Here is a 20,983-nt window from a genome sequence, read left to right as displayed (position 1 = left end):
TATGCTTAACATGTCTCAATATAGTGCATCAGCCCACATTAGGAACTGACCACGCTGCAAGGTGGTCAGTTCCTAATGTGGGCTGATGCACTGTATTTTACCCTGTGCTGGAGCATGTTGCGGGCTACTTCTGCCTCTCTGGCCTGGGAAAGCCTTAAACATGAATGGCCTTCACCGTACTGTTTGGGGGATCTGAGGACTATTCTTGCACGGAGAAATGTGGGACAGTTGCAAAGTCCTGTGAAAACCATTCTGACGACAGAAAGTTGGAAAGGTTTATGAAAGGCTTTTGAAGAGAAATTAAATAGGAGATGCATTTTACTGTGTCCAGGCAGTTTGCTGTGTTGACAGTTGCTGTCCTTGGGAAAACTAGAGTAAGCTAATACATGACTTCAGCTGGTTACAGGTTGCAGTGGTGTGTAGCAGTGCTTGTAGTGTTTGTGCTTGTAAGTGTACAAAGTTTATCCTCCCTGGGGTGAGGATCTTTGTCAGAGCGCTTGGGATTTTTTGTTTTTAGTTTTTTTTCAGAGCAACAATATTCTGCAATGAAAGCCAACACAGGGACTTATATTCAGCTAACATATAGTGTAAACAGTAAAATTCTTCTATGGGCAACACTGGGGTAAGATCTACCTTCTGCTGGTGGCAAGTGCTCTATATACCCTGTGGTCATAGGCATTTGAGCGATATTTAGATCGGTTTAACGTGGATGGGGAGATGCCACGGGCTGCAGCAGAAGAGCCCTTTCACGTGAGCTTTGACATCAGGTGCTCCTGGTGCGTACAGAGCACGTAATTCAGCTGGGCAGGCAGCAGGGCTTGCGTCCACGGGAGAGTAGGCACATTGCTGTGTGCCACTCAACAATGTTTTCAGACTTTGTTCTCAGTGCCTTTCCCCAAAACCAAAGAGAAGCTGGAACCTCTGTTCCTGCGTCCTTCCTCACCCTCATTATGGTGTCCCTTCAGTTACTTTCTCGTTGCACAACGCAGTTGGAATGAGGGCAGAAGAGTGCCGGATTTCTGGGTCATTACTTTTTTTCCATGCTGGGTACTTGCCCTGTGTACTTTGCTCAGCTCACAAGGGTAGCCTGATACTGCTTGGCAGAAAGTCAGCATATGTTTTTATAGTAAACCTTGCCTGAAAGAAGGCACGGTGAGGGTGGAACTGAAGGGCATTAGGAGGACTTAGGAGTTGCTGGGCAGAAGACATCAAAGCAGGCCTCTTCTGATAAATATTGTGGGACTGGTAAGTAGATAATGGTATGCAACAGGGAAAGTGTTGGGGTTTTCTCATCATAGATAGGCTTAAGGCAGATCCTAGAGCGTTGTATCGAAGTTTGGAGCTCAAACTTTTCCCCATGTTGGTAGAGCAAGAGAACAAATCCCACCTTTTGGGAAGCATGGGATTCCTCCCCATTCTCTGACTGTGTCTCCGTGGTTGAGAATGAGTCAAGAAGAGAAAGGTCTCAGGTCTTGCATTCGTTTTGGATTTCTGAAGCCAGTTCCTGGCAGCCCCACAGATTTCCTGTGTGATCTGGGGAATATTGCTTTGTTTCTCATTATGTAAGTTCCCTTAATAGTTCCATGTTCACATAGGTTGTTTATTTAGGTAGCCTGTTTTAAGGAGTAGGACATAAAATATTGGGGCTTTATGGCCTCTCTGTGCAGGCACATGTGCATGTCCCATCTTTAGCCTCTTTGTGCTGTTGCAATGCAAATGATTATGGCAAATGAACCAGCTGGTTTGGCATTGTGGACTCAGGTTTCCTACGTCCCGGGGCAGTGCCTCGCTGCAGGGTGGTTTTTCACTGCCCCAGAGGCTGTTTAGTGGCATGTCTGCAAAGGGAGCTATTGAGGTTGAGGCCAGTGATTTCCAGGTAATGTATCTGGGCTGTGGAGCTCATCACTCTCATGAGTGATTTCATAATTCTCTGCAGGGACTGTAGATGCCTTTATGGTTTGTGGGGGAAAAGGCAATCCATGAGTTTTCAGTAAGCCCTTCAGGTAGACGTGGTGGCCTTGAATCCAAACCAGAAGGCAGTGAGGATCACTGGAGCAAGGTGTGGTTGGGGAGCAGTGTTTCATCTCTGACTTTTTTTGGAAGATGCGGTGTGGAATGGGAGAGTGTGTTTGTCCTTCCCTTCTGTAGAATGCCAGTTGTGAGGGCGGTGGGATATCAGAGTGAGAGGTCCAAGACTCAGCTCTGAAGTACGGGGAAGAAATCCTAATTTACATCTCCCACATCCTTTGAGTGCCCAAGTCCATGGGCTACTGTATTCTGCACAATTCTTTCTTCATCTCTTGTTTCTTTATGAAACTTTTCACATGTCTTCTTTCCATTCAGTATTAGGTTAAAATCCTGAAGTGTGTTGCAGATCCTAGATCCTCTCATTGTTGATCAGCTCTGCCAGTACTAAGGAGGTTTGGCTGCAAACTCTTGTCTGACCTGGACATTTAGGTTCTGTGCTGTGAATCAGCTCTTACAAAGCTGACAATAGAGCTTGACTAAGGTTTTTGTGATAAATTATTTTTTCACCAAAATAATGCATCTTCAGAGAGATCAAAACAGTTCACAACCGTAGACTGAATTTGGCAAATAGCTTTAGACCCTCTACAATTAAAAAATAAGATCTTGCTAAATTTCAGCAGTTTCAAAAGTGTTTAAAAGTCTTAAACATTAAGTTTTAAGGAAATTTCTAACATGATTGTCCTGAAAGTTTTAAAAATATTTAAAGTTTCATAACATTGTTTCAGGATTAAAGAAATGTTTGGTATGATCCAAACGTATTTTTAGTTTCATTAATCTAGTTTTTGTTGTTGGAAAAATACAAGTGTTTTCATTTCAGATTGACCTACACTACTGCTATTTATTATCATCATCATCATCATCCAGGTTTGGTAGTGAGGCAAAAGAACAAATTACATGCACTTCTGCAAAGTTAGAATATTGCCTTAATTTCAAATATCCCTTCCAAATATGGAATAGATCGGGGTTTTCAGCTTGTGCCTGTCTCTAATGCCTGTCTCCAAAGGAGGGCTAATTTGCAAGGTGTTTGTGTAATTTAAGGCTAAGGGGATATGTGCACTGAGCTCAGTGAGTATTGCACAGCGAAGCAAGGTCAAGCCCAAGCAACAGAGACAGATTTTGCTGTCTTATGCAGATTGAAGAGTTTCTGCTACCAGCAAGCTGCTAGGAAATACAGCTCCATGTTTGTGGAGTGGGAAATTACATAGCGTCTGAACTTTTAGATTAGTAACATCACAAGAATACACCATTTGGCTTTTGCTTTTGTGATTTACTTTCTGTAAGGCTCAGATGGCCAGACCTTCTAACAACATTAGTTACTGAAAAGGTCCCACTAGTTTCCTCCCCATGGAGAATGCACATGAACCTAATAGAAAAACCACAAACCAGCCTCCACCTAGCCAAGTGCTAATTTCAGGGAAAGAGTCTTTCAGTCCTATATAATGCAATTACAGACACCAAAATGTTGGAAAAATCCATTCCCTGAAGCCCAAACGCTCACAGAGGAGAGATGCCATCCGGCAAAAGCCTCATACAAAGCGCTGATGAAAATGTAAGATAGAGAAAAGCCCTGTCTGATTCTTTTTGTGATACCTAGAGTTTCACCCATCACTGCTGTGAAACACATATTTGCAAAATTAAGCAGTGGAAGCAGAGAATGCTGACTCAGGACTGTGCGTGTGAGGACCCATCTTATTATCGGTGTCCATCTTATGTAGCAGACCGGTATTTAACTACACCAAAAAGGAATGAATTACAGTGGTCATGGTCAGAAATAGATACACGGAGAAAAACAAAACAAACAAGGACTACTGGAGGACAAAGCAACAGTAAAACAGGCATACCTGAGTGCCCCAGCATCAGTCATGCTCTGCAGAGCCATCAGGGTAAGAGACAGCGGAAACTGATACTCACAGAACTCCACCAGCAGGTACTTAGTTTCCTTCAATGCTCTGTCAAAGTTGGTCTTTTTCAGCAAGAGTAAGTTGTTCTCCTTTTTTATTTTGGGGAGTTTGGCTTGCTTTGGCTTTGTTTCATTTGAGCTTATGCTGTCTGCTGCCGGGAAGCCTGTGAGAAACAATAATGGCAGAAAGAAAAAATGATGTGTCTTCATCTTGCCCTGCCTTTATCCAGTGACTGAGAAAGAAAGAAGGAAAGGAGCACTAAGCAGCAGGGTTTGCTGCCTAAATGGCTGCTGTGGTATCAGCCAAACTAGGAGGCTGATAAGGTTGATAACGGAGTCTACCACCAGTGGAGCCAACTGCTTCTTTCCACAGGAAGATTAATGTAGTTAATTACTTCCCCATCTTTAGCAGCGTTTAGAAAAAAAGTATCTGCGGGGAAGGTGAGTTTACTGTTTCTGTAAATAATCAGAACCCTGGGGAGAGGGTGAGAGAGCACAGGAGGAAACACTTGCCCGCGGAAGCACCATCGACTCATAGTGCGCTTCTCCAGTTAGACAGCCTGCTCTTGTCACCGTTACCCAGCGCAGAGCTGCAGGCAAAACAGTAAGTGAGGTACCGGGGAAAGTATTTGAGGGCTGCTCCTCTGCTTAATATTTGGTTGTCTCTTGCACTTACAGAGCTACTTACTATGGATCTGATTCAAAGCATGCTGAAGTCAGGGAAAAACTCTCATTGCTTTGCATATGTAATTTTAATGTCTGTATTTCTTCAGTGCCTTGTCTGTGAGGCTCCCATCTCTGCTTAAGTGCCAAGTTGTAGCTCAAGTAAGATCCTACTTTGTGGGTTAAACCAGAAGATTTTGCCATTGATTTTCAGTGGTAGCACAATTTCATGCAGCTGATATCTGTACAGTAAACTGAAGGTACCAAATGTACTATTTCATCCTTAGGATAGCTGTCAACTGTGTCTGTGAACTATGAGGCCTCCCTAGCTAGTCTTTTCACAACATGTTAAGAAATATCTTACAAAAAGATTAAGAAGGCACCATTTACAAATAAATGGTTATTTCTGTAAATATCTGCCAGTCTGTAATTGTAGCAGAAACATCTTTAACCCTTAAACTGTGCTAAAATTTGTGAACTGTACACCCAAAGCTTTGGCCTCTCTAGAGGGGACCAGCTGTTCTGGTGATTGTTTCATTGGCACAGGCAAGGACAGAGCTGACTTGAGGACAGATGGGTCCAGATTAGTAGAACCAAACTGCCAGTTAAATTGCCTCCAATAATGCCTCTTCCTTCCTCTTGAGGAGCGGTAAGTGCTGTTTCGCTCCTTCACGCCCTTAGACTCAAGGATGAAAAATCTGGTATCAGGGAGGGTACTGCAGAAAGGAAGGAGTGTTCGTAATGGTGGTTGATGTGGTAGCCTCCATTGTCTTGGGGTTGAAGGATCTCGGGTGGCAGATTGCTTCAATTTAGGTTGTTTTCATGCCTGGTGTGAGCGGGGCTGGGTTTCATGTGAACTCTTTCCTATCAATCTCAAAGGCTTTGCGTTGTAATGCACCTTGAGACGTGTTCTGTTAGCACTTGTACAGGGTGCCTAATGAAATCAGAGGGAGCTGTGTATTCAGGCTGCTTGCAAGATAAGATCATGCATAAATACAGATGCAGCAATTGGGTACTAATAAAAAAAAAAAAAGGCAGAAAGATAAGAGTCTCCTGTTTGACTTTGTGGTCTTTTTCTCTTCATAACAGGCTCTTTTCCAAAGATGTGTTTCAAGTAACATCCTAGGAGGGTTAAAAAGCATCTTTCAGAAGAACAGGGGAAAACTAACAAGGCCTGTTTGCACTGACCAGGCCGTGTTGTAAGCTCAGAACACAGCCTAAGGCTCCCAGAGCACAGGTAGGATGGCATAACCATTTGCTTCGAGAGCTGGTTTTCCCCTGTCTGTCACTGAAACAAATAGCAGTCAACTCAGATCCCTCCTGGAAACCTCCTACCAGGGAATGGGCACCATTTTGGAAAGGGCTTCTAACCTCTGTGTCCTGGAAGGAAACTGGAGTAAGAGGAGGATCATACAGCAGTCAGTCCTGCCAGGACAGATTTGCAATGAGGAATGGAGTGGGATTTAGCAGAACTGAACAGAAGAGTGAAACTGATGGAGTACAATGTTTTCTCTTAGGCATACAGCAGATGAGGGCACATTTCTGCACATTTCTTCATCAGTGCTAACTAGTTCTGGCTCTTTCATTTTGTGCTTTACAGTTTGAGAGCTATGGACAATCTGCCTTCTGCAGAAGTCACAGGCTACTCAGCAGGAAATGTTGGCTGCAGGATAAATACAATTCTTGGGCCTTCTGCTTTGTTACCACTCACACCCTGCAAATTGTTGTGTGGCCAAGAGCCATTGACACATGCCTCACATGTGAGCACCTTCTGTTTGCGTTTCTCTGTTTTGCCTCACAAATACAGTGATTTCAGAGTGATGTCAGTTACTATTATTTACTGGTATTGAACACTTTAAGCTGTCACTACATCTACACTTGCAATACATAATGCAAAGGTGAAAGTAGCCGTGTAGTATCCCTGTGAGATAGGTACGTGCTGTTGGCTGTTAAACAAGGAGAAGGTCGTGGCACAGAAAGATCTAAAAGCAAAGCTGGCTGCATTGAATTGAGGGAAAAATTCCCTTTGATTTAATGTGGTGGGTAGATTCTTAAGGACTTGATTACACTCAGAACAAGTTGGTCAGTAGATTCTGCATCCATGACTAAAGATCCAGTTTTCTTGACTTCCAAGGCTGGGCTTTAAATAACTGTAGTATCATCCATTCTGTCTCTTCCACATCTACCTGTTGTGTAGGAAAGACTAGGAGAAACTGGAAGTGTTGGAATTTTCTTTGCAAGTTTGTTTTACACCACTTATCTTTTCCAAAGTTGCACACTTCAGCTGAAGTGCAAAGCAAATGGAAGTCTTTGGCATTTCACCTTTGCTTGCCTAGTGTTTATTCTGTGTTTATTCCATGCCCCCAGTGAAAACAGAATTCACAAGGAAATAAATCAGAGATTCATCAGTTTTATTGGTGTGTCAGTTCAGTGCGAATCGCCATCTAGTGTATATTTAAGACATAGCATAATTACAGAGACGGTTTTAAATCAAGGGGATAGACAAAGTGTCCTCAAAACACTTTCTAACTAGTGGCATTTTATTTCTGTAAGCAGGCAAAGTAAAATACAAAATTTACAGGAATCAAGAGATGGATATTTAGAAAAGGACTGGCAAGTGAAAGTTGAGAGAGGAGATACAAGATTCATTCATCAGCTGACAAAGAGAGGACAAAGATAATAAGGAAAAAACAGTGCACAATCTCTTTGCCAGAAAAGGAGGAACACTTACTTTTAAGAATCACATTAAATAATGGGGAAAAACGGGGAGGCACACAAACAAACAATTTATTCAAGCTGATTTGCATTAATTTATCCAACATCACAAACTAGACAGCATCCAATACCTGGCTGTTTTTAAACGTGTTTTCTTTCATTTCAGGTGACTGATTCTTGTAGGTGTGCATCTGATTTTTTCCCCATTGTCTGATAAAACATCATTTATCATGAGAACATTTATTAAATCATGGATTCCGCAGTGTTTGCAGATTCTCAGGTCGCCTTGCAGATTATTCCGTGGATGCAACAGGCTTCTTACATCTGAGATTATTTCATACTATGACTCTATAAACCAGTGTAAAAAGGAACTGCCAGAATATTTCAATTTTGCAAGTGATGTCTTAGACGAGTGGTCGCAAGTGGAAAAGGTAGTATTTTTCTTCTAATTCATAGGCATTGGAACAAATCTCAAATTATACAAATCAATTTTCCTGATGAATACTGGATAATACTAGCTGCAGAGTAGAATGCACTATTTTATTTTCTTTGTCAGAAATATAGGTATCACATTAAGAAACTAGTTGCCAGGGATGATTTGCTTAGTCTGGAGTTATTTTAGATTGAAATTAAACCTTTTAAGGATTGTCTTCTTATTTTAATATCTTCTGTTGCATTCTAGGATGGAAGACGACCAGCAAATCCAGCTTTTTGGTGGGTAAATGATGAGGGAGAGGAGGTGAAGTGGAGCTTTGAAGAGTTGGGATTTCTGTCTAGGAAAGCAGCTAATATACTTTCTGAGGCATGTGGTTTGCAGAGAGGAGACAGAGTTATAGCAGTTCTGCCTCGTGTTCCTGAATGGTGGCTACTGAATGTAGCCTGTATGCGAACAGGCGAGTAACCTTACTGATCTCTTGGATGCAGAAAGAAAATAAATAGAATATATGAAAAATATATTTTTTGAAAAAAATGTAAACAGGAATATGCTGCTATGCCCTGTACAATTCAGCTTTTGCATAGAAGGAGAATTGGCAGCACTCACACAGGAACCAAAGCGACATTGCACTAGGTGCTGAACAGATACAGTCCGGTTAAACAGCATCCTCAGTTGACGGCAGTGAAGGCTGAATGGTTACAATCTAAGGCCAGATTTGACCAGATACATTATCAGTCTGGACAATTTTAATGCATTAAGTTATATGACTAGACTCGTTAATAACTCAATACAATATTTTTTTTGCTCTGCTGTTACAGTTTTGCATATTCTTAGGAAGAATTTGACCCATTGCATTTTTAGACTGCTGTTCATCCATGATGGAACAATTCAGCATCAACAGGGACATGATCAAGTGTTTTTGACCCACTTTAAAGCTCTGTGATTCTTGCAGGTTGTAAATGGGGCTAAGATTCAGGGAATCCAATTCTATCGTATCCACGATTTTCTGGACTATGATGTGGGAATATCATTCAGTATCTCAGTGCCTCAGTTTCCCAATTGTAAAATTTGGTAGACACCTCTGAAGGTGCAAGAAGACTGAAATCAATCAGTTGGTCAAGTCTATTGAAATCCTTGGGAAAAGGAGGTATAGAAATGCACTAAATTGATTCCCCCCTGCCCCAAAAATGTAATTTCAGTCACATTGTACTCAGTATCCAAACTTACGTTTGTTCACATTACAAAATTAATCCAAGCTTGAGGGATATGTTGACTGAGCAATGTATGTAAACTACCTGACCTCAGTCTATTTATCCCATATCGGAGGTATTAATTCCTTACTGAAATGGATAATGGCTTTTTTCCAGATTGTCATGGTTTAACCCCAGTTGGCAACTAAGCACCACACAGCTGCTCGCTCACCCTCCCCCCCCCGCCCCGTGGAATGGGGGAGAGAATCGGGGGGGGGGGGGGGAAGTAAAACCTGTGGGTTGAGATAAAGACAGTTTAATAGGACAGCAGAGGAAGATAAGATAATAATAATGATGATAAAAGGATGTACAAAGCAAGTGATGCACAATGCAACTGCTCACCACCTGCTGACCGATGCCCAGCCCGTCCCCGAGCAGCAATCACTGCTCCCCAGCCAACTCCCCCCCAGTTTCTATACTGAGCATGTCATCATATGGTATGGAATAGCCCTTTGGGCAGTTGGGGTCAGCTGTCCTGGCTGTGCCCCCTCCCAGCTTCTTGTGCACCTGGCAGAGCAGGGGAAGCTGAAAAGCCCTTGACCAGTGTAAGCACTGCTTAGCAACAACTAACACATCAGTGTGTTATCAACACTGTTCTCATACTAAATCCAAAACACAGCACTAACCAGCTACTAGGAAGAAAATTAACTCTATCCCAGCTGAAACCAGGACACACATGTAAATATAATCCAAATGCTGGCCTTATTCATGTACTTAAGGGGATGATAATCTCAACACTTCCTTCCTGAGTTACGAATCATGAAGGAAGTGCTCAAAACCAGTTTTTAAATCTAGATCTTACTCATGATCTAGATACCTTTAGTATGGATGACACAAAACTCAACACCAGTGTTGCAGGGTTTGGAGGACTTTCAGAGCCAGATGATCCCATATCATTCCTAGGCCACAAATTCACCCAAGCTCTGCCTTCAATCATGAGTTATACTTGACTCCTGTTTCTGAAAGAATAAGTTTTTGGCAAGTAGCTCAGCTTTTCTATGGCTGGGGTCATGTCCTGTGAACATAATAAAGAGAAATGGTCAATTTTCTAAATTGCTTGTTGCTTTTTTCCAGGAATTGTCTTTATTCCAGGAACATCCCAATTAACAGCCAAAGACATCTTATACCGACTCCAGGCTTCAAAGGCCAAGTGCATCATTACCAATGATACACTGGCACCTGCAGTGGAATCTGTCATGCCTGACTGCCAGTTTCTGAAAAGCAAACTAATTGTAGCCAAAGGGAGCAGAGATGGGTGGCTGAACCTCAAAGAACTCTTTGTGTGAGTATCCAGCTGTTTTACCATCATCCCTGTGAGGTGAAGGAAGCTGTATCAGTCAGGTGACATTGCTGAGTTTTGGGATTAATTTCTGAAATACAAATGAGTTACGTTTTTGCATCCCTCTGCCAACTTGCTGTACTCACTGCATTAAGTACAAATCCCTCCAACACACTTTTTGGGAGCTGTATTCAGGTCTTTCAGCTTCCCCTTACTCAGCAGCCTGCCAGCGTTTAAAAGCTCTCTGCTTCTACTGTGATCACAAGACAAGCACACGGGGTACTAATCTTCCAGTTGTTTTGTGCTTGTCTTCTAGAGTGCAGCCTAATGCCTCTTGAATTCAATGAGAAGATACCCGTTGCCAGCTCTCGGTGCTCAGCTAACATGGCATCAGTTATTTCTTCCTTTGGCTATCTTGGTAGCCCAGATAATCTGAATTGTTCATCAGTCTCTTGAACATAAATGGTATAATATGTGTCACGATCACCTTACCTGGCATAATAGCCTGAATATGGCCCCCATTGACTTCAGACTGGGAGACGGTATGTGTTGAGGCAGAAGTTGTTTTTGCATCTACCTGCTGTTCCGTAACAAGCACCTTGAGTACCCTTACCAAATAGTTGTAGACAAAGTCACTGGAATATGCTGTAGGTGCTCACATCTTGAACGTTATGGCATACAGAATACACTTGTGACTAGCAAAATGTGCTTGCTAACTCTTACCTGTGGTATGTGATGCAACTGTTTATTTAGTGAGATCATATAGTTTTGGGCCATTTTCTTGTTTATCTCCTAAACCTTAAAAAATACTGCTTCTTTTGTGAAAAACGACATGTAGTAACTGTCATATACTATTTCTTCTGAAGGGTGACATCTGCTGACCATAAATGTGTCAAGACAAGGAGTCAAGACCCAATGCTGATCTATTTTACTAGTGGAAGTACAGGCTCTCCAAAAATGGTGGTGCAGTCCCACAGCAGTTATGGTATTGGATTTGCAACCAGTGGCAGGTATACCTTGCAGTTGCTCCCAGTGTCCTGATTAAGTGATATGATCACAATTAAATTGAAAATGTGACTGTAAAAATTCCAGTAAATGTAGGCATTTCATGAGTGTAGGATCTTGCTTCTTCCTCACCTTTCCCCTCCCACAGTGAAACCTTCGTTATTAAAAGCTTCTTGAAGACTCAGTTGAGATCATCAAACACAGTGTTCTGTTGCCCAGAGGGATGACTGCAGAGGGTACCATCCTTATAGCAGAACCAGATAAAGTCAAGTGCTTTAGTATTATGTAAACCTTCCTTGAGAACCAAAGCACCCTTGGACCATAGTATTATACCTTGAAAGTTACAGTTCAGTTTGAATCTCTTGCTTGGCACTGATTTGCTTTCACTGAACATCTTTCTTGTATTTATGCTTCCCAAGGAGTGAGAAATTTGAATGAAAATCAAAGGATACATTTCCCAAGGCATCCTGAGTTGGAAGTTGGTGGTATAGAGTCCGTAGAAGTAATTTGGTTAGTTTCCTAGAGACATAAGCTGTGATTTAGCTGATGTCTCTAATCCACAAGGTGGGGAAAGCCTACTCCAAATGATCTGTTTGGTTTTTGATTTAGATCCAGATTCTGCAACTCAAGCCAAGGATGTTTTGCACTGTTCAGGAGAAAAGCAAACACTGGAAATGTTAAACAGGAGGGAAGGAAGGGAAATAAGAGAATGTTTAAGATTCTCTTCAACTCTTACAAACTTTCTAAAGAGCCCCGCTTGCTGACACCGCATCTTCCAATGGAAGCCTCCTGCCCTTTCCTTTAATTATACTGTGCCTGAGTCTCTCACACTGTATGAAGCATTTTCTTCATCTCTGCTTTATCATCAGGTACTGGATGAACTTGACTTCTTCAGATATAATGTGGAATACCTCTGATACTGGCTGGGTAAAGTCAGCTTGGAGCAGCGTTTTTGCACCATGGATCTGTGGATCATGTGTCTTTGTACACAATATGCCACAGTTTAAACCAGCCGTTATTGCAGAGGTAAGCATAACATTTTATACTGTGAGTTTTATTTCTATTTTGCATAAATGAAGCAAACAAGCTGGGCTCCAGTGCATAGGCACCCACTGCTCTGTAGCAGCAGGGATAATACTTCCCACATCCCAAGCAATCATCCCTCCCTTTGGTGCCCAGTAAGCTAGCGGAACAAGTGTTTTCCTTCCTGGTTAGGCCATGTGAGATGGCTACAGTGTAGAGGAGATGTGGTGAAAGATGCAGGATAAAAAGAACTCTGGATCACTGCTGTCTTGTTCCATACTTAGCCTAAAGCTCACTTCAGGTATGGACTTCCAGCTACTTTGGGCTCAGGGTGAGCGTGGGCCAGTCATCAGAGTACGGCATAGACCTGAATCAGGGCCCTGTTATCCTGAATTTTCAATGAGTTGCCAGAATGTCTGTTCCTCCTCTCTGCCATTTCACAAAACCAGTCAGCCTGGCCTATTCTCCTCAACATTGGCCTCTTGTGTGGAGAGGAGACCCAGACTTCCCCAAGAATAAAATTGGAAAAGCTTTGGTCTAGTTCACTATTGCCACTTAGCCTTGAGCCTGGGACACAATCGCCTTGGGAAGCAGAAAACAATTTTAACTGGAACTACTACTCCCAGTGGTCATTCATTTACATGAGTGATTTTTGTTGGACAGGAAGTAGTGTATTTCCTACGGCAGTGGGACTGACCGGTACAGCCACTCTGCAGTCAGGATTCATAGTCACTAATCTATAGTCATTCTCTGTGTTGAATGTATGTTGCGTTTTTATGGTTTTCATTTGTATTGGCTTTGCATGGCAAGGTTTTGGTAGCGGGAGTCTACAGGGGTGGCTTCTGTGAGAAGCTGCCAGAAGCTTCCCCTATGTCCGATGGAGCCAATGCCAGCTGGCTCCAAGACAGAGCCACTGCTGGCCGAGGCCAAGCCCATCAGCGATAGTGGTAGTGCCTCTGGGATAACGGGGGAAGAACCCTGTTTAAGAACGGGGGAAAAAACCCTGTGCAACTACAGCCGAAGGGAGGAGTGAGAATATGTGAGAGAAGCAGCCCTGTAGACACCAAGGTCAGTGAAGAAGGAGAGGGAGGAGGTGTTCCAGGCGCCGGAGCAGAGATTCCCCTGCAGCCCCTGGTGCAGACCATGGTGAGGCAGGCTGTCCCCTGCAGCCCATGGAGGTTAACGGTGGAGCAGATATCCACTGCAGCCCACGGAGTACCCCACGCCGGAGCAGGTGCATGCCCGAAGGAGGCTGTGACCCCGTGGGAAGCCCACACTGGAGCAGGCTCCTGGCAGGACCTGTGGCCCCATGGAGAGAGGAGCCCATGCTGGAGCAGGTTTGCTGGCAGGACCTGTGACCCCGTGGGGGACCCACACTGGAGCAGTCTGTTCCTGAAGGACTGCACCCTGTGGAAGGGACCCACGCTGGAGCAGTTTGTGAAGAACTGCAGCCCGTGGGAAGGACCCACGTTGGAGCAGTTCATGGAGGACTGTCTCCTGTGGGAGGGACCCCACGCTGGAGCAGGGAAGAGTGTGAGGAGTCCTCCCCTGAGGAGGAAGGGGCGGCAGAGACAACGTGTGATGACCTGACCACAACCCCCATTCCCCGTCCCCCTGCGCTGCTGGGGGGGAGGAGGGAGAGAAATTGGGAGTAAAGATGATCCTGGGAAGAAGGAAGGGGTCAGGCGAAGGTGTTTTAAGATTTGGTTTTATTTCTCATTATCCTACTCTGATTTGATTGGTAATAAATTAAACTAATATCCCCAAGTTGAGTCTGTTTTGCCCGTGACGGTAATTGCTGAGTGATCTCTCCCCATCCTTATCTCGACCCACAAACCTTCCATTATTTTTTCTCTCCCCTGTCCAGCTGAGGAGGGCAGTGACAGAGCGGCTTTGGTGGGCACCTGGCCTCCAGCCAGGGTCAACCCACCACATCATTTTGCAGACGTTTGAGCACACAAGTTGTGTTAACCACCTGCACATTTACAAGGTCAGACCCGCCATTACATTTTCTTTTCAACAAAATAACTTTCTGTTTTTCTAGACTCTCTCAAGATACCCCATCACTGCCTTTTGCAGTGTTCCCACTGCCTACCGCATGCTGGTCCAACATGATTTGAGCAGGTACTGCACATCTGTCTGTTGCAGGGGTAGCAGAGAGAGGCTGGGATATAATGCTGTGACAGCTCTGGCTGTTTAGTTCCTTATGTTGCTTAATTTTTTTCAGTTAAAGGAAATCTAATTAGCAACATTTGCTCTCAGAAGAGAAAGCTATGTTCTGAATAACTAGTCACACCTTAGGCCATTCAGGCTTCAGGAATGGGTCTTTGAAAAGACAGCACAGAGAAAACAAGTGAAATTTTTTTAAGTTGTCACTTCCTCTGAACTTACAGTTCACAGTTAAATTTAAGTCAAGGTTTCAGGCAGCACCGGATCAGGGAATTACTGGAGTACAGTGGAGTTGTTCCCATATACTTGAGAATGAAGTGAGCAGTTAGAGGACTTCGGCGTGCTGAGAGTTATTTGGCAGCTGTTCCCACCAGTTTGTTACGCTGTAAAATACTCAGCTTATGACAAGTAGTCAGTGTGATTTGTAAGGAGTTTTCACATCTTCAATAAGGTACTTATTCTTCTCACGTAGGTCTTTCATCCCGACAAAAGCCAGCCCTGGTGTAGCAGAGCGCTCAGGGTCTGTGTTCCTATTCAGCCTTCCTTTTGCTCTGGAAAATTCTCAGTGTCTTATTTGGTCTTGGATATCGGCATGTACCTCAGCTTTCCACGAACATCTGATGTGCTTGTTCAGATTTCTCCTTTCTTGTCAGTTCTCCCAAGAAAACACCTTTGCTCTCTCTTTTTCCAGAAAAAAAAGCCTACTTCCAGTGACACAGAGATAAACCACATTATCCTCAGTGGTAACATGAGCAATCTAGGAGTCCAGTCCAGGACTGTGTAACAGGATGATTATTGTCATTTCCAAAGTAGCTTGTGAAGTTTTAGGCGTGCGTACTTTGAAAGTTGAGGGAGGCTGCTCAGTTAAGACCATTCACTGCTCTTTTCAGAAGTTAAGAAAATTATTTCATTTGCTATTCTTCTCAAGCTACAAGTTCACAAGTTTGAAACACTGTGTATCCGGAGGGGAACCGCTCAATCCTGAAGTGATGGCGAAGTGGAAAATCCAGACAGGGCTGGATATCTATGAAGGTTATGGCCAGACTGAAACAGTACGTTTGCATTAATTCTTGCAGTATGCCCTTTCAAAGGTAAAAATACCAGAGGCACAACGTGCTTGATAAATCAATGGAAAAGGTGAGAATCATTTAAATGAACTTTTTTAAAAAGAGCCTATATGTGATTATGATTATGTAGTTCCAAAATCAACTAGCTGTATATTTTAATGTTTATAGGAAATACTGTCACTACAGAGTTCAGCCCCCGGCCAAAAACTATGCCAGCGATTACCTCAGATCAAATAACTTGTAGCAGATCCCTTCATCATCTTTACTTAAAAGGCAAAACTAAAAAAAAAAAAAAAAAAAATAATTTGCTTTGGGTATCAATTTGGCCTGTCCGAGGTTTTAATGAAAAATATTAAATCAGTTCACATCCCAGACTTCTCTGTAAGTGAACGTTAACGAAGCTATTACGAGTCAGATTTCAGGCATTCTCTCCTCTTACCCTTGATATGGTCCCAAATTAATTGTCCCATTATTGAAATAAGATCCGTAATAATTTCACATCTGCTGTCTTGCAAATTCAAGTGTTTGCAGAAGAGCCCACTGGCTCAGACTGAGCGCAAACAACCTCATTCCACAGGGCTGACCTGAAATGCCTCTCAACCCCTCTCTGATGTGCTGGAGAACCACAGTGCTTTAGTCCTGATTCAGCCCTTGTCACGACAAAGTCATGAAGAGGTCTCGTGCCTAATGCAAACAATAATAAAGTCTACAAGATGTTGCACAAATTAAAAACAAATAAAAATGTATTATGCAGGTGACAATATGTGCCAATATGAAAGGAATGGAAATTAAACCTGGCTCTTTGGGAAAAGCTGTTCCCCCTTACGATGTGCAGGTATGTTGATACGTCACATCTGAGCTGAGCTGCAGCTGTGGGTACAAGAGTAAGGGAATGCTGTCTGTGTCCCTTCTCTGTCCTGCACTGTGCTATAACAGATATTTCACTGAGCTAATCAAAGCAATAATATGTCCTTTCTGCAGATCATAGATGACCATGGGGCTATTCTGCCTGCAGGAGAAGAAGGCAACATTGCTGTCCGAGTTCAACCGATGCGACCATTCTGTCTGTTCTCTGAGTACTTGGTAAGTCTGAGTTGGTCTGTCTGTGCCTGCTGAGAAGCTCAAGAGGGACCCAGGGCAAAGTTCTGTTGACTTATCCAAGGAGCAGAATTTCATCCAGGATATTCACAAGGTCTCACTAGGTTGCTTGAGGGCTTTGAGCAATACATTGTTCTGCTATTCCAGGAATAGACTGGCAGAGTATAACTTCAAGATGCCACATGAACCAGAGGGTAACTTGTTCCAGATGTGTATCTGGCAGTTGGCATGGGCTTCACGTTCAGTGCATCACTCCTTTCCCTTCCATTCCACTCCTATCCTTGGTTCAGGATAAAAGAAGGATAAAAAGCTCAGGGAGGCTTCTGACGCACTTGTGCAAAGAGCACAAGTATCTTATTCCCTCATACCACTGTCAGAGGTACCCACAGGTTGAGATCTTTTAAATCTTTAGAAGTTACACATTCTAGCATGCATGTATCTCTGGTGTCAGAGAAACCCTTTGTACAGTTGCCTGTCACACAGACGATGTGCACGAGTTCAACAGCACAAAGACAAGCTACAGCTCAAAACCCCAAGTGTAGATGATCATATGGCTTTGTGGAAGCAGCATATGTAATCTAACATTACTATTCGAATGGGAATGCTCTACCCACTGAAAGCAGAACAGGCTTAAAAAAATGTGTCAGAAGAATGGCTGTTTTGGTTCAGGTCAAAGGTCTATCTAAGCTAGTATTCCATCTGTGGTGGTGCTGAGTTGTAGTACATACTTAAGAAAACACTAGAATCAGGCAAATATAAAGATATTTTCCACTGCATTTGAACTATCATGTTGAGTAAGCCTTGGGCAACCTATCTACATATTTAAACCTCTTCTGAACCCCCATAATACTTGGATATTTGTAGCTTCCTCAAACAACAACTTGCACAAAGTAATTGCTCATTATGTGATAAAAAAACTTCTTTTGGTTCAGTACTATTACTTCAATTTTTCATTATGTCTTCTGTTGTCAAGGTGTTTTTCCTGTGTAATTGAGACCCGATAGATCAATGGAGATAATGAAGTTTTTCCTGTAGGTCACCTCATTTGTGTTTTGGTCTTGAAGGTTAGGGGTAAATGTTTCCATTGACAGGAGGTTATTGTCGCAACCCCCTGCAGTGATAAGTCATTTCTCTGAAGAGAGTGGGTTATACATTTTAGTAATTTGCTGTGATGAATGCGCATTTTGATAGAGCACAGCCTTTTTTCCCTAGAATATGAATTCATATATACACAAATGCTCTTTTCCACCTCTCACATATTTCCACTGCAAAACTGCTAAGTAATGCATCTCTGTTTTTTTTAATTGAAGACATAAAATAGTATTGAACATACTCATTTTGAGAACAACTAAAAAAATTGTCTTGATCATTTTTAGCACCACTGCAAAGTAAATGCATTGCATTTCACTAACAGTCGGATACATTTTTTGCAATGTTTGATTGTTGTCAGGATAATCCAGAGAAAACTGCTGCCTCTGTGCGTGGAAATTTTTATGTCACTGGGGATAGAGGGATTATGGATGAAGAAGGATATGTCTGGTTTGTTGGAAGAGCTGACGATATAATTAGTTCTTCTGGGTAAGTCAGTTGCTTTTAGATTTGCTCATTTGCCTGTTAAAATTCAATCTGGACAGACCAATTGAATGGCTAGCTCGCTACAGCTGTCATATCTGCATTTTCTCCTAGGTATCGTATTGGCCCATTTGAAGTCGAAAGTGCATTAATACAACACCCTGCAGTCTCAGAGTCAGCTGTTGTCAGCAGTCCTGATCCAATTCGAGGGGAGGTAAAAAGGAAAAAAACAGATGTAGAAAGAAATGCACTTTATTCTAAGCATCAAGTTCCCCATAGGTACTAGGCTTCCTTGGAATTAAATATGTTGCAGATTTTTGAAATTAAAATGGATTAAAAAATTTTAAAACCATACTTTGAGAGATCTTAGAATTTCGGAATTATTTTGCTGTTTGCAGGGTTTCAAGTGGGAAAAAAGTTTGGCTCTTCAGATTTATTGTGGCATCTTTTTCTCTAAGAAATAGAATTTGGATTATTTCTTTTTTTGTCACTAAGCACGTGGTAGCAATGATACCACTAAGCACGTGCACTAATCACTAAGCACGTGGTAGCAATGATACAGTGTTTAATTTTTCTTTTTATATTTTTCAACTTTGTAACATTTCTTTGAGCCCCAGATTAAGATTTTCAGCTGTCCTTTTTTCTGTTCTACAACTTTTTGAAAGTTTAGTAGTGTATAAAGTTAAGAAGAAAAAACAGTGGAAAAATAGCAAAAAATGCTATGCTGCAGAATGTGTCCTTCATAACATTGCATTCTGTAATAAACAGCTAATGCAAAGGGAAATTGACGAAAAACCTCAAATTTTTGCATTTCTGAATTTTGATACTCAGTTTTGGCAACAAATGTATCCCTTTAATCCCGCGTCCGGAAGTTAATAGAGTCCCTTAACTTTTGTGGCACAGGTAGTCAAAGCCTTCGTTGTTTTAGCTCCTGCTTTTGTATCACACTGTCCAGAAAAATTAACTCATGAGCTTCAGCAACATGTTAAGAAGGTGACTGCACCTTACAAGTACCCAAGGAAGGTAAGTACACCACAAAAATACAGGTCTTCTAATGGTATTGAAAATTGAAGGTTTTGTCCTGCCTTGGCTCTTCAACTGCATTCTGACAAACACTCCAACCATAGTTAAATAAAATAAATGAAAAGTAAATTACAGGGTCTGTTGCAGCTGTAGCCTTGGGTTCACTGTATGTGCTAGAAGGGACCCAAAGAGAGGAAATGGTAATGTAACTTATCTTTATCAGGGTCCAGTCTTCCTTTCATGAAATACTAGGGTTTTCACAGCGACTCAAATGGGCAAGGCGTTCAGCTCTTACCGATTCCTCCCTTGAGCTCTGTTTAGACTCTCAGCCAAAGCAAAGCAGAAATTCCTGCTGGCATCAGAGGGGTTGGAATCCATCCCTTACAACCAGGAAAGACACCAGTAACTCCCTGTCCTGACAGCTGAAGCACTCATCTCTTCAGGACTGTGGTACTTGTCCCTGCAAGTACTGCCTGTGCACTCAGCTAAGATGTGTAGTAAGGAATTTCGCTGTCCCAGCCCCAAGCTGTGCAGCTTCCCATCTTTTTACCCCAGCCATAATAAAAGTGTGTCTTTCCTTGCACCTGGGAGATTAATCAGAATGTATTTGGCTGAAAGTGAGCATTTTTGCCTTTCAGGTGGAATTTGTTCAGGATCTGCCAAAGACGGCGACTGGGAAAATCCAGAGAAAAGTTCTAAGGAACAAAGAGTGGGGAAGAGTATAACATGATCTGGAAACTGAGGAGAGAAAATTTCCATCATCCGTACCAGCCATAGCACATCACACTTGGCATGTGGTCATGACCCAGAGCACTAGGAGAACATATGGAAAAACAAGCTGGGGGGGGGGGGGGGGGAGGAGATAACACTCATATGGCTTGAGGATGTGTGGTATTAGAACCACTTTTGCCATCGACCTACAAATTTTCAGAAGGGAGAAGGTGCAAGTAATTAAGAATGAGGAATGCGAGAGAGAAGGGGCAGGTCTGGGAGCTTACAAAGGTTTAATTTCTTTACTGGAATTAGTATAAACAGCTTCCTTAAAAAAAAAAAAAACCAAAAGTGTTAATGACAGCATTTTGATAATTACAAATAAATGAGAAATCAATAAAAATAATCTTTGTCCTGTAGTGGGTATCAGCAGTGAAGTGATATTCTCTCTTCAAAAACTATCACTGTAACATTCCCAAATTCTTTCTGAGTGGAAGGAGAAAGACATATTCTTTTAACTACTTCTTTTCATCTTGATGAATTTGTGATCTACTTAAATGGTTAAAGTGGGGGGAAAGAGAAGATACAAAGTGCTTTAGGTTAAGGTGCAAATTATGCACAATTAACAACAGTGTAAATGATTACAAGAAAAAGGTTACTCCACAGAAAGAATTGTGCTGCCTGGTCTGTTTTGTGCTATGTTCTGTTCTCATTACTTCAAAAGAAACAAATGATAAAGTAGAAAGGGTTTCACTCCAAATCCTTTCCGACAGAGTGTCCAGGTTTCGAGTCTCCAGGTAAAGGCTAATCTCTACAGTCCCTCGTTTGGGAAACGCATGTCCTGAAAGCCACATGAACCGAATGAAGAGGATCTACTCCACCCAGCTCTCAATCTATGCTGTCCACAGCAAACAGGTCAGGAAAATGTTTGTCTGACTTCCTAGTGTTGCTGATCATTGAGAAGAAGCAGGTGGTACTACATCAGGAAAAATAATTTCTGATTCTTGCAGCAGTTCAGAGGAGTTTGCCATTACTGGGTCCTTT

At 42.4% G+C, this 20,983-nt stretch overlaps 2 protein-coding genes across 2 annotated transcripts in view; one reads left to right on the top strand and one right to left on the bottom strand.

Moving 5' to 3' along the window:
• The window catches only part of PDILT (protein disulfide isomerase like, testis expressed), a 28,316-nt gene extending 23,852 nt beyond the window's left edge, over positions 1-4,464 (bottom strand). Inside the window, 3 exon segments of the mRNA XM_075514667.1 lie at positions 3,940-4,161; positions 4,274-4,341; positions 4,343-4,464. Coding sequence (XP_075370782.1) covers positions 3,940-4,161; positions 4,274-4,341; positions 4,343-4,464 — 412 coding nt within the window.
• Positions 4,465-7,536: 3,072 nt separating this feature from the next.
• On the top strand, positions 7,537-19,953 carry LOC142415926 (acyl-coenzyme A synthetase ACSM4, mitochondrial-like). Its single transcript, XM_075514869.1, has 13 exons — positions 7,537-7,737; positions 7,989-8,199; positions 10,067-10,274; positions 11,138-11,281; positions 12,146-12,302; positions 14,344-14,423; positions 15,397-15,520; positions 16,290-16,370; positions 16,517-16,618; positions 18,084-18,211; positions 18,320-18,419; positions 19,109-19,228; positions 19,867-19,953. Exons 1-13 carry the CDS (start codon positions 7,537-7,539, stop codon positions 19,951-19,953), a joined length of 1,743 nt encoding a protein of 580 aa, XP_075370984.1.
• The last annotated feature ends 1,030 nt before the right edge of the window (positions 19,954-20,983 follow it).

The sequence above is a fragment of the Mycteria americana genome, chromosome 12, assembly GCF_035582795.1.
Source record: "Mycteria americana isolate JAX WOST 10 ecotype Jacksonville Zoo and Gardens chromosome 12, USCA_MyAme_1.0, whole genome shotgun sequence".
Taxonomy (NCBI): Eukaryota; Metazoa; Chordata; class Aves; order Ciconiiformes; family Ciconiidae; genus Mycteria; species Mycteria americana.
This window is presented reverse-complemented; position numbering and strand designations above follow the sequence as displayed.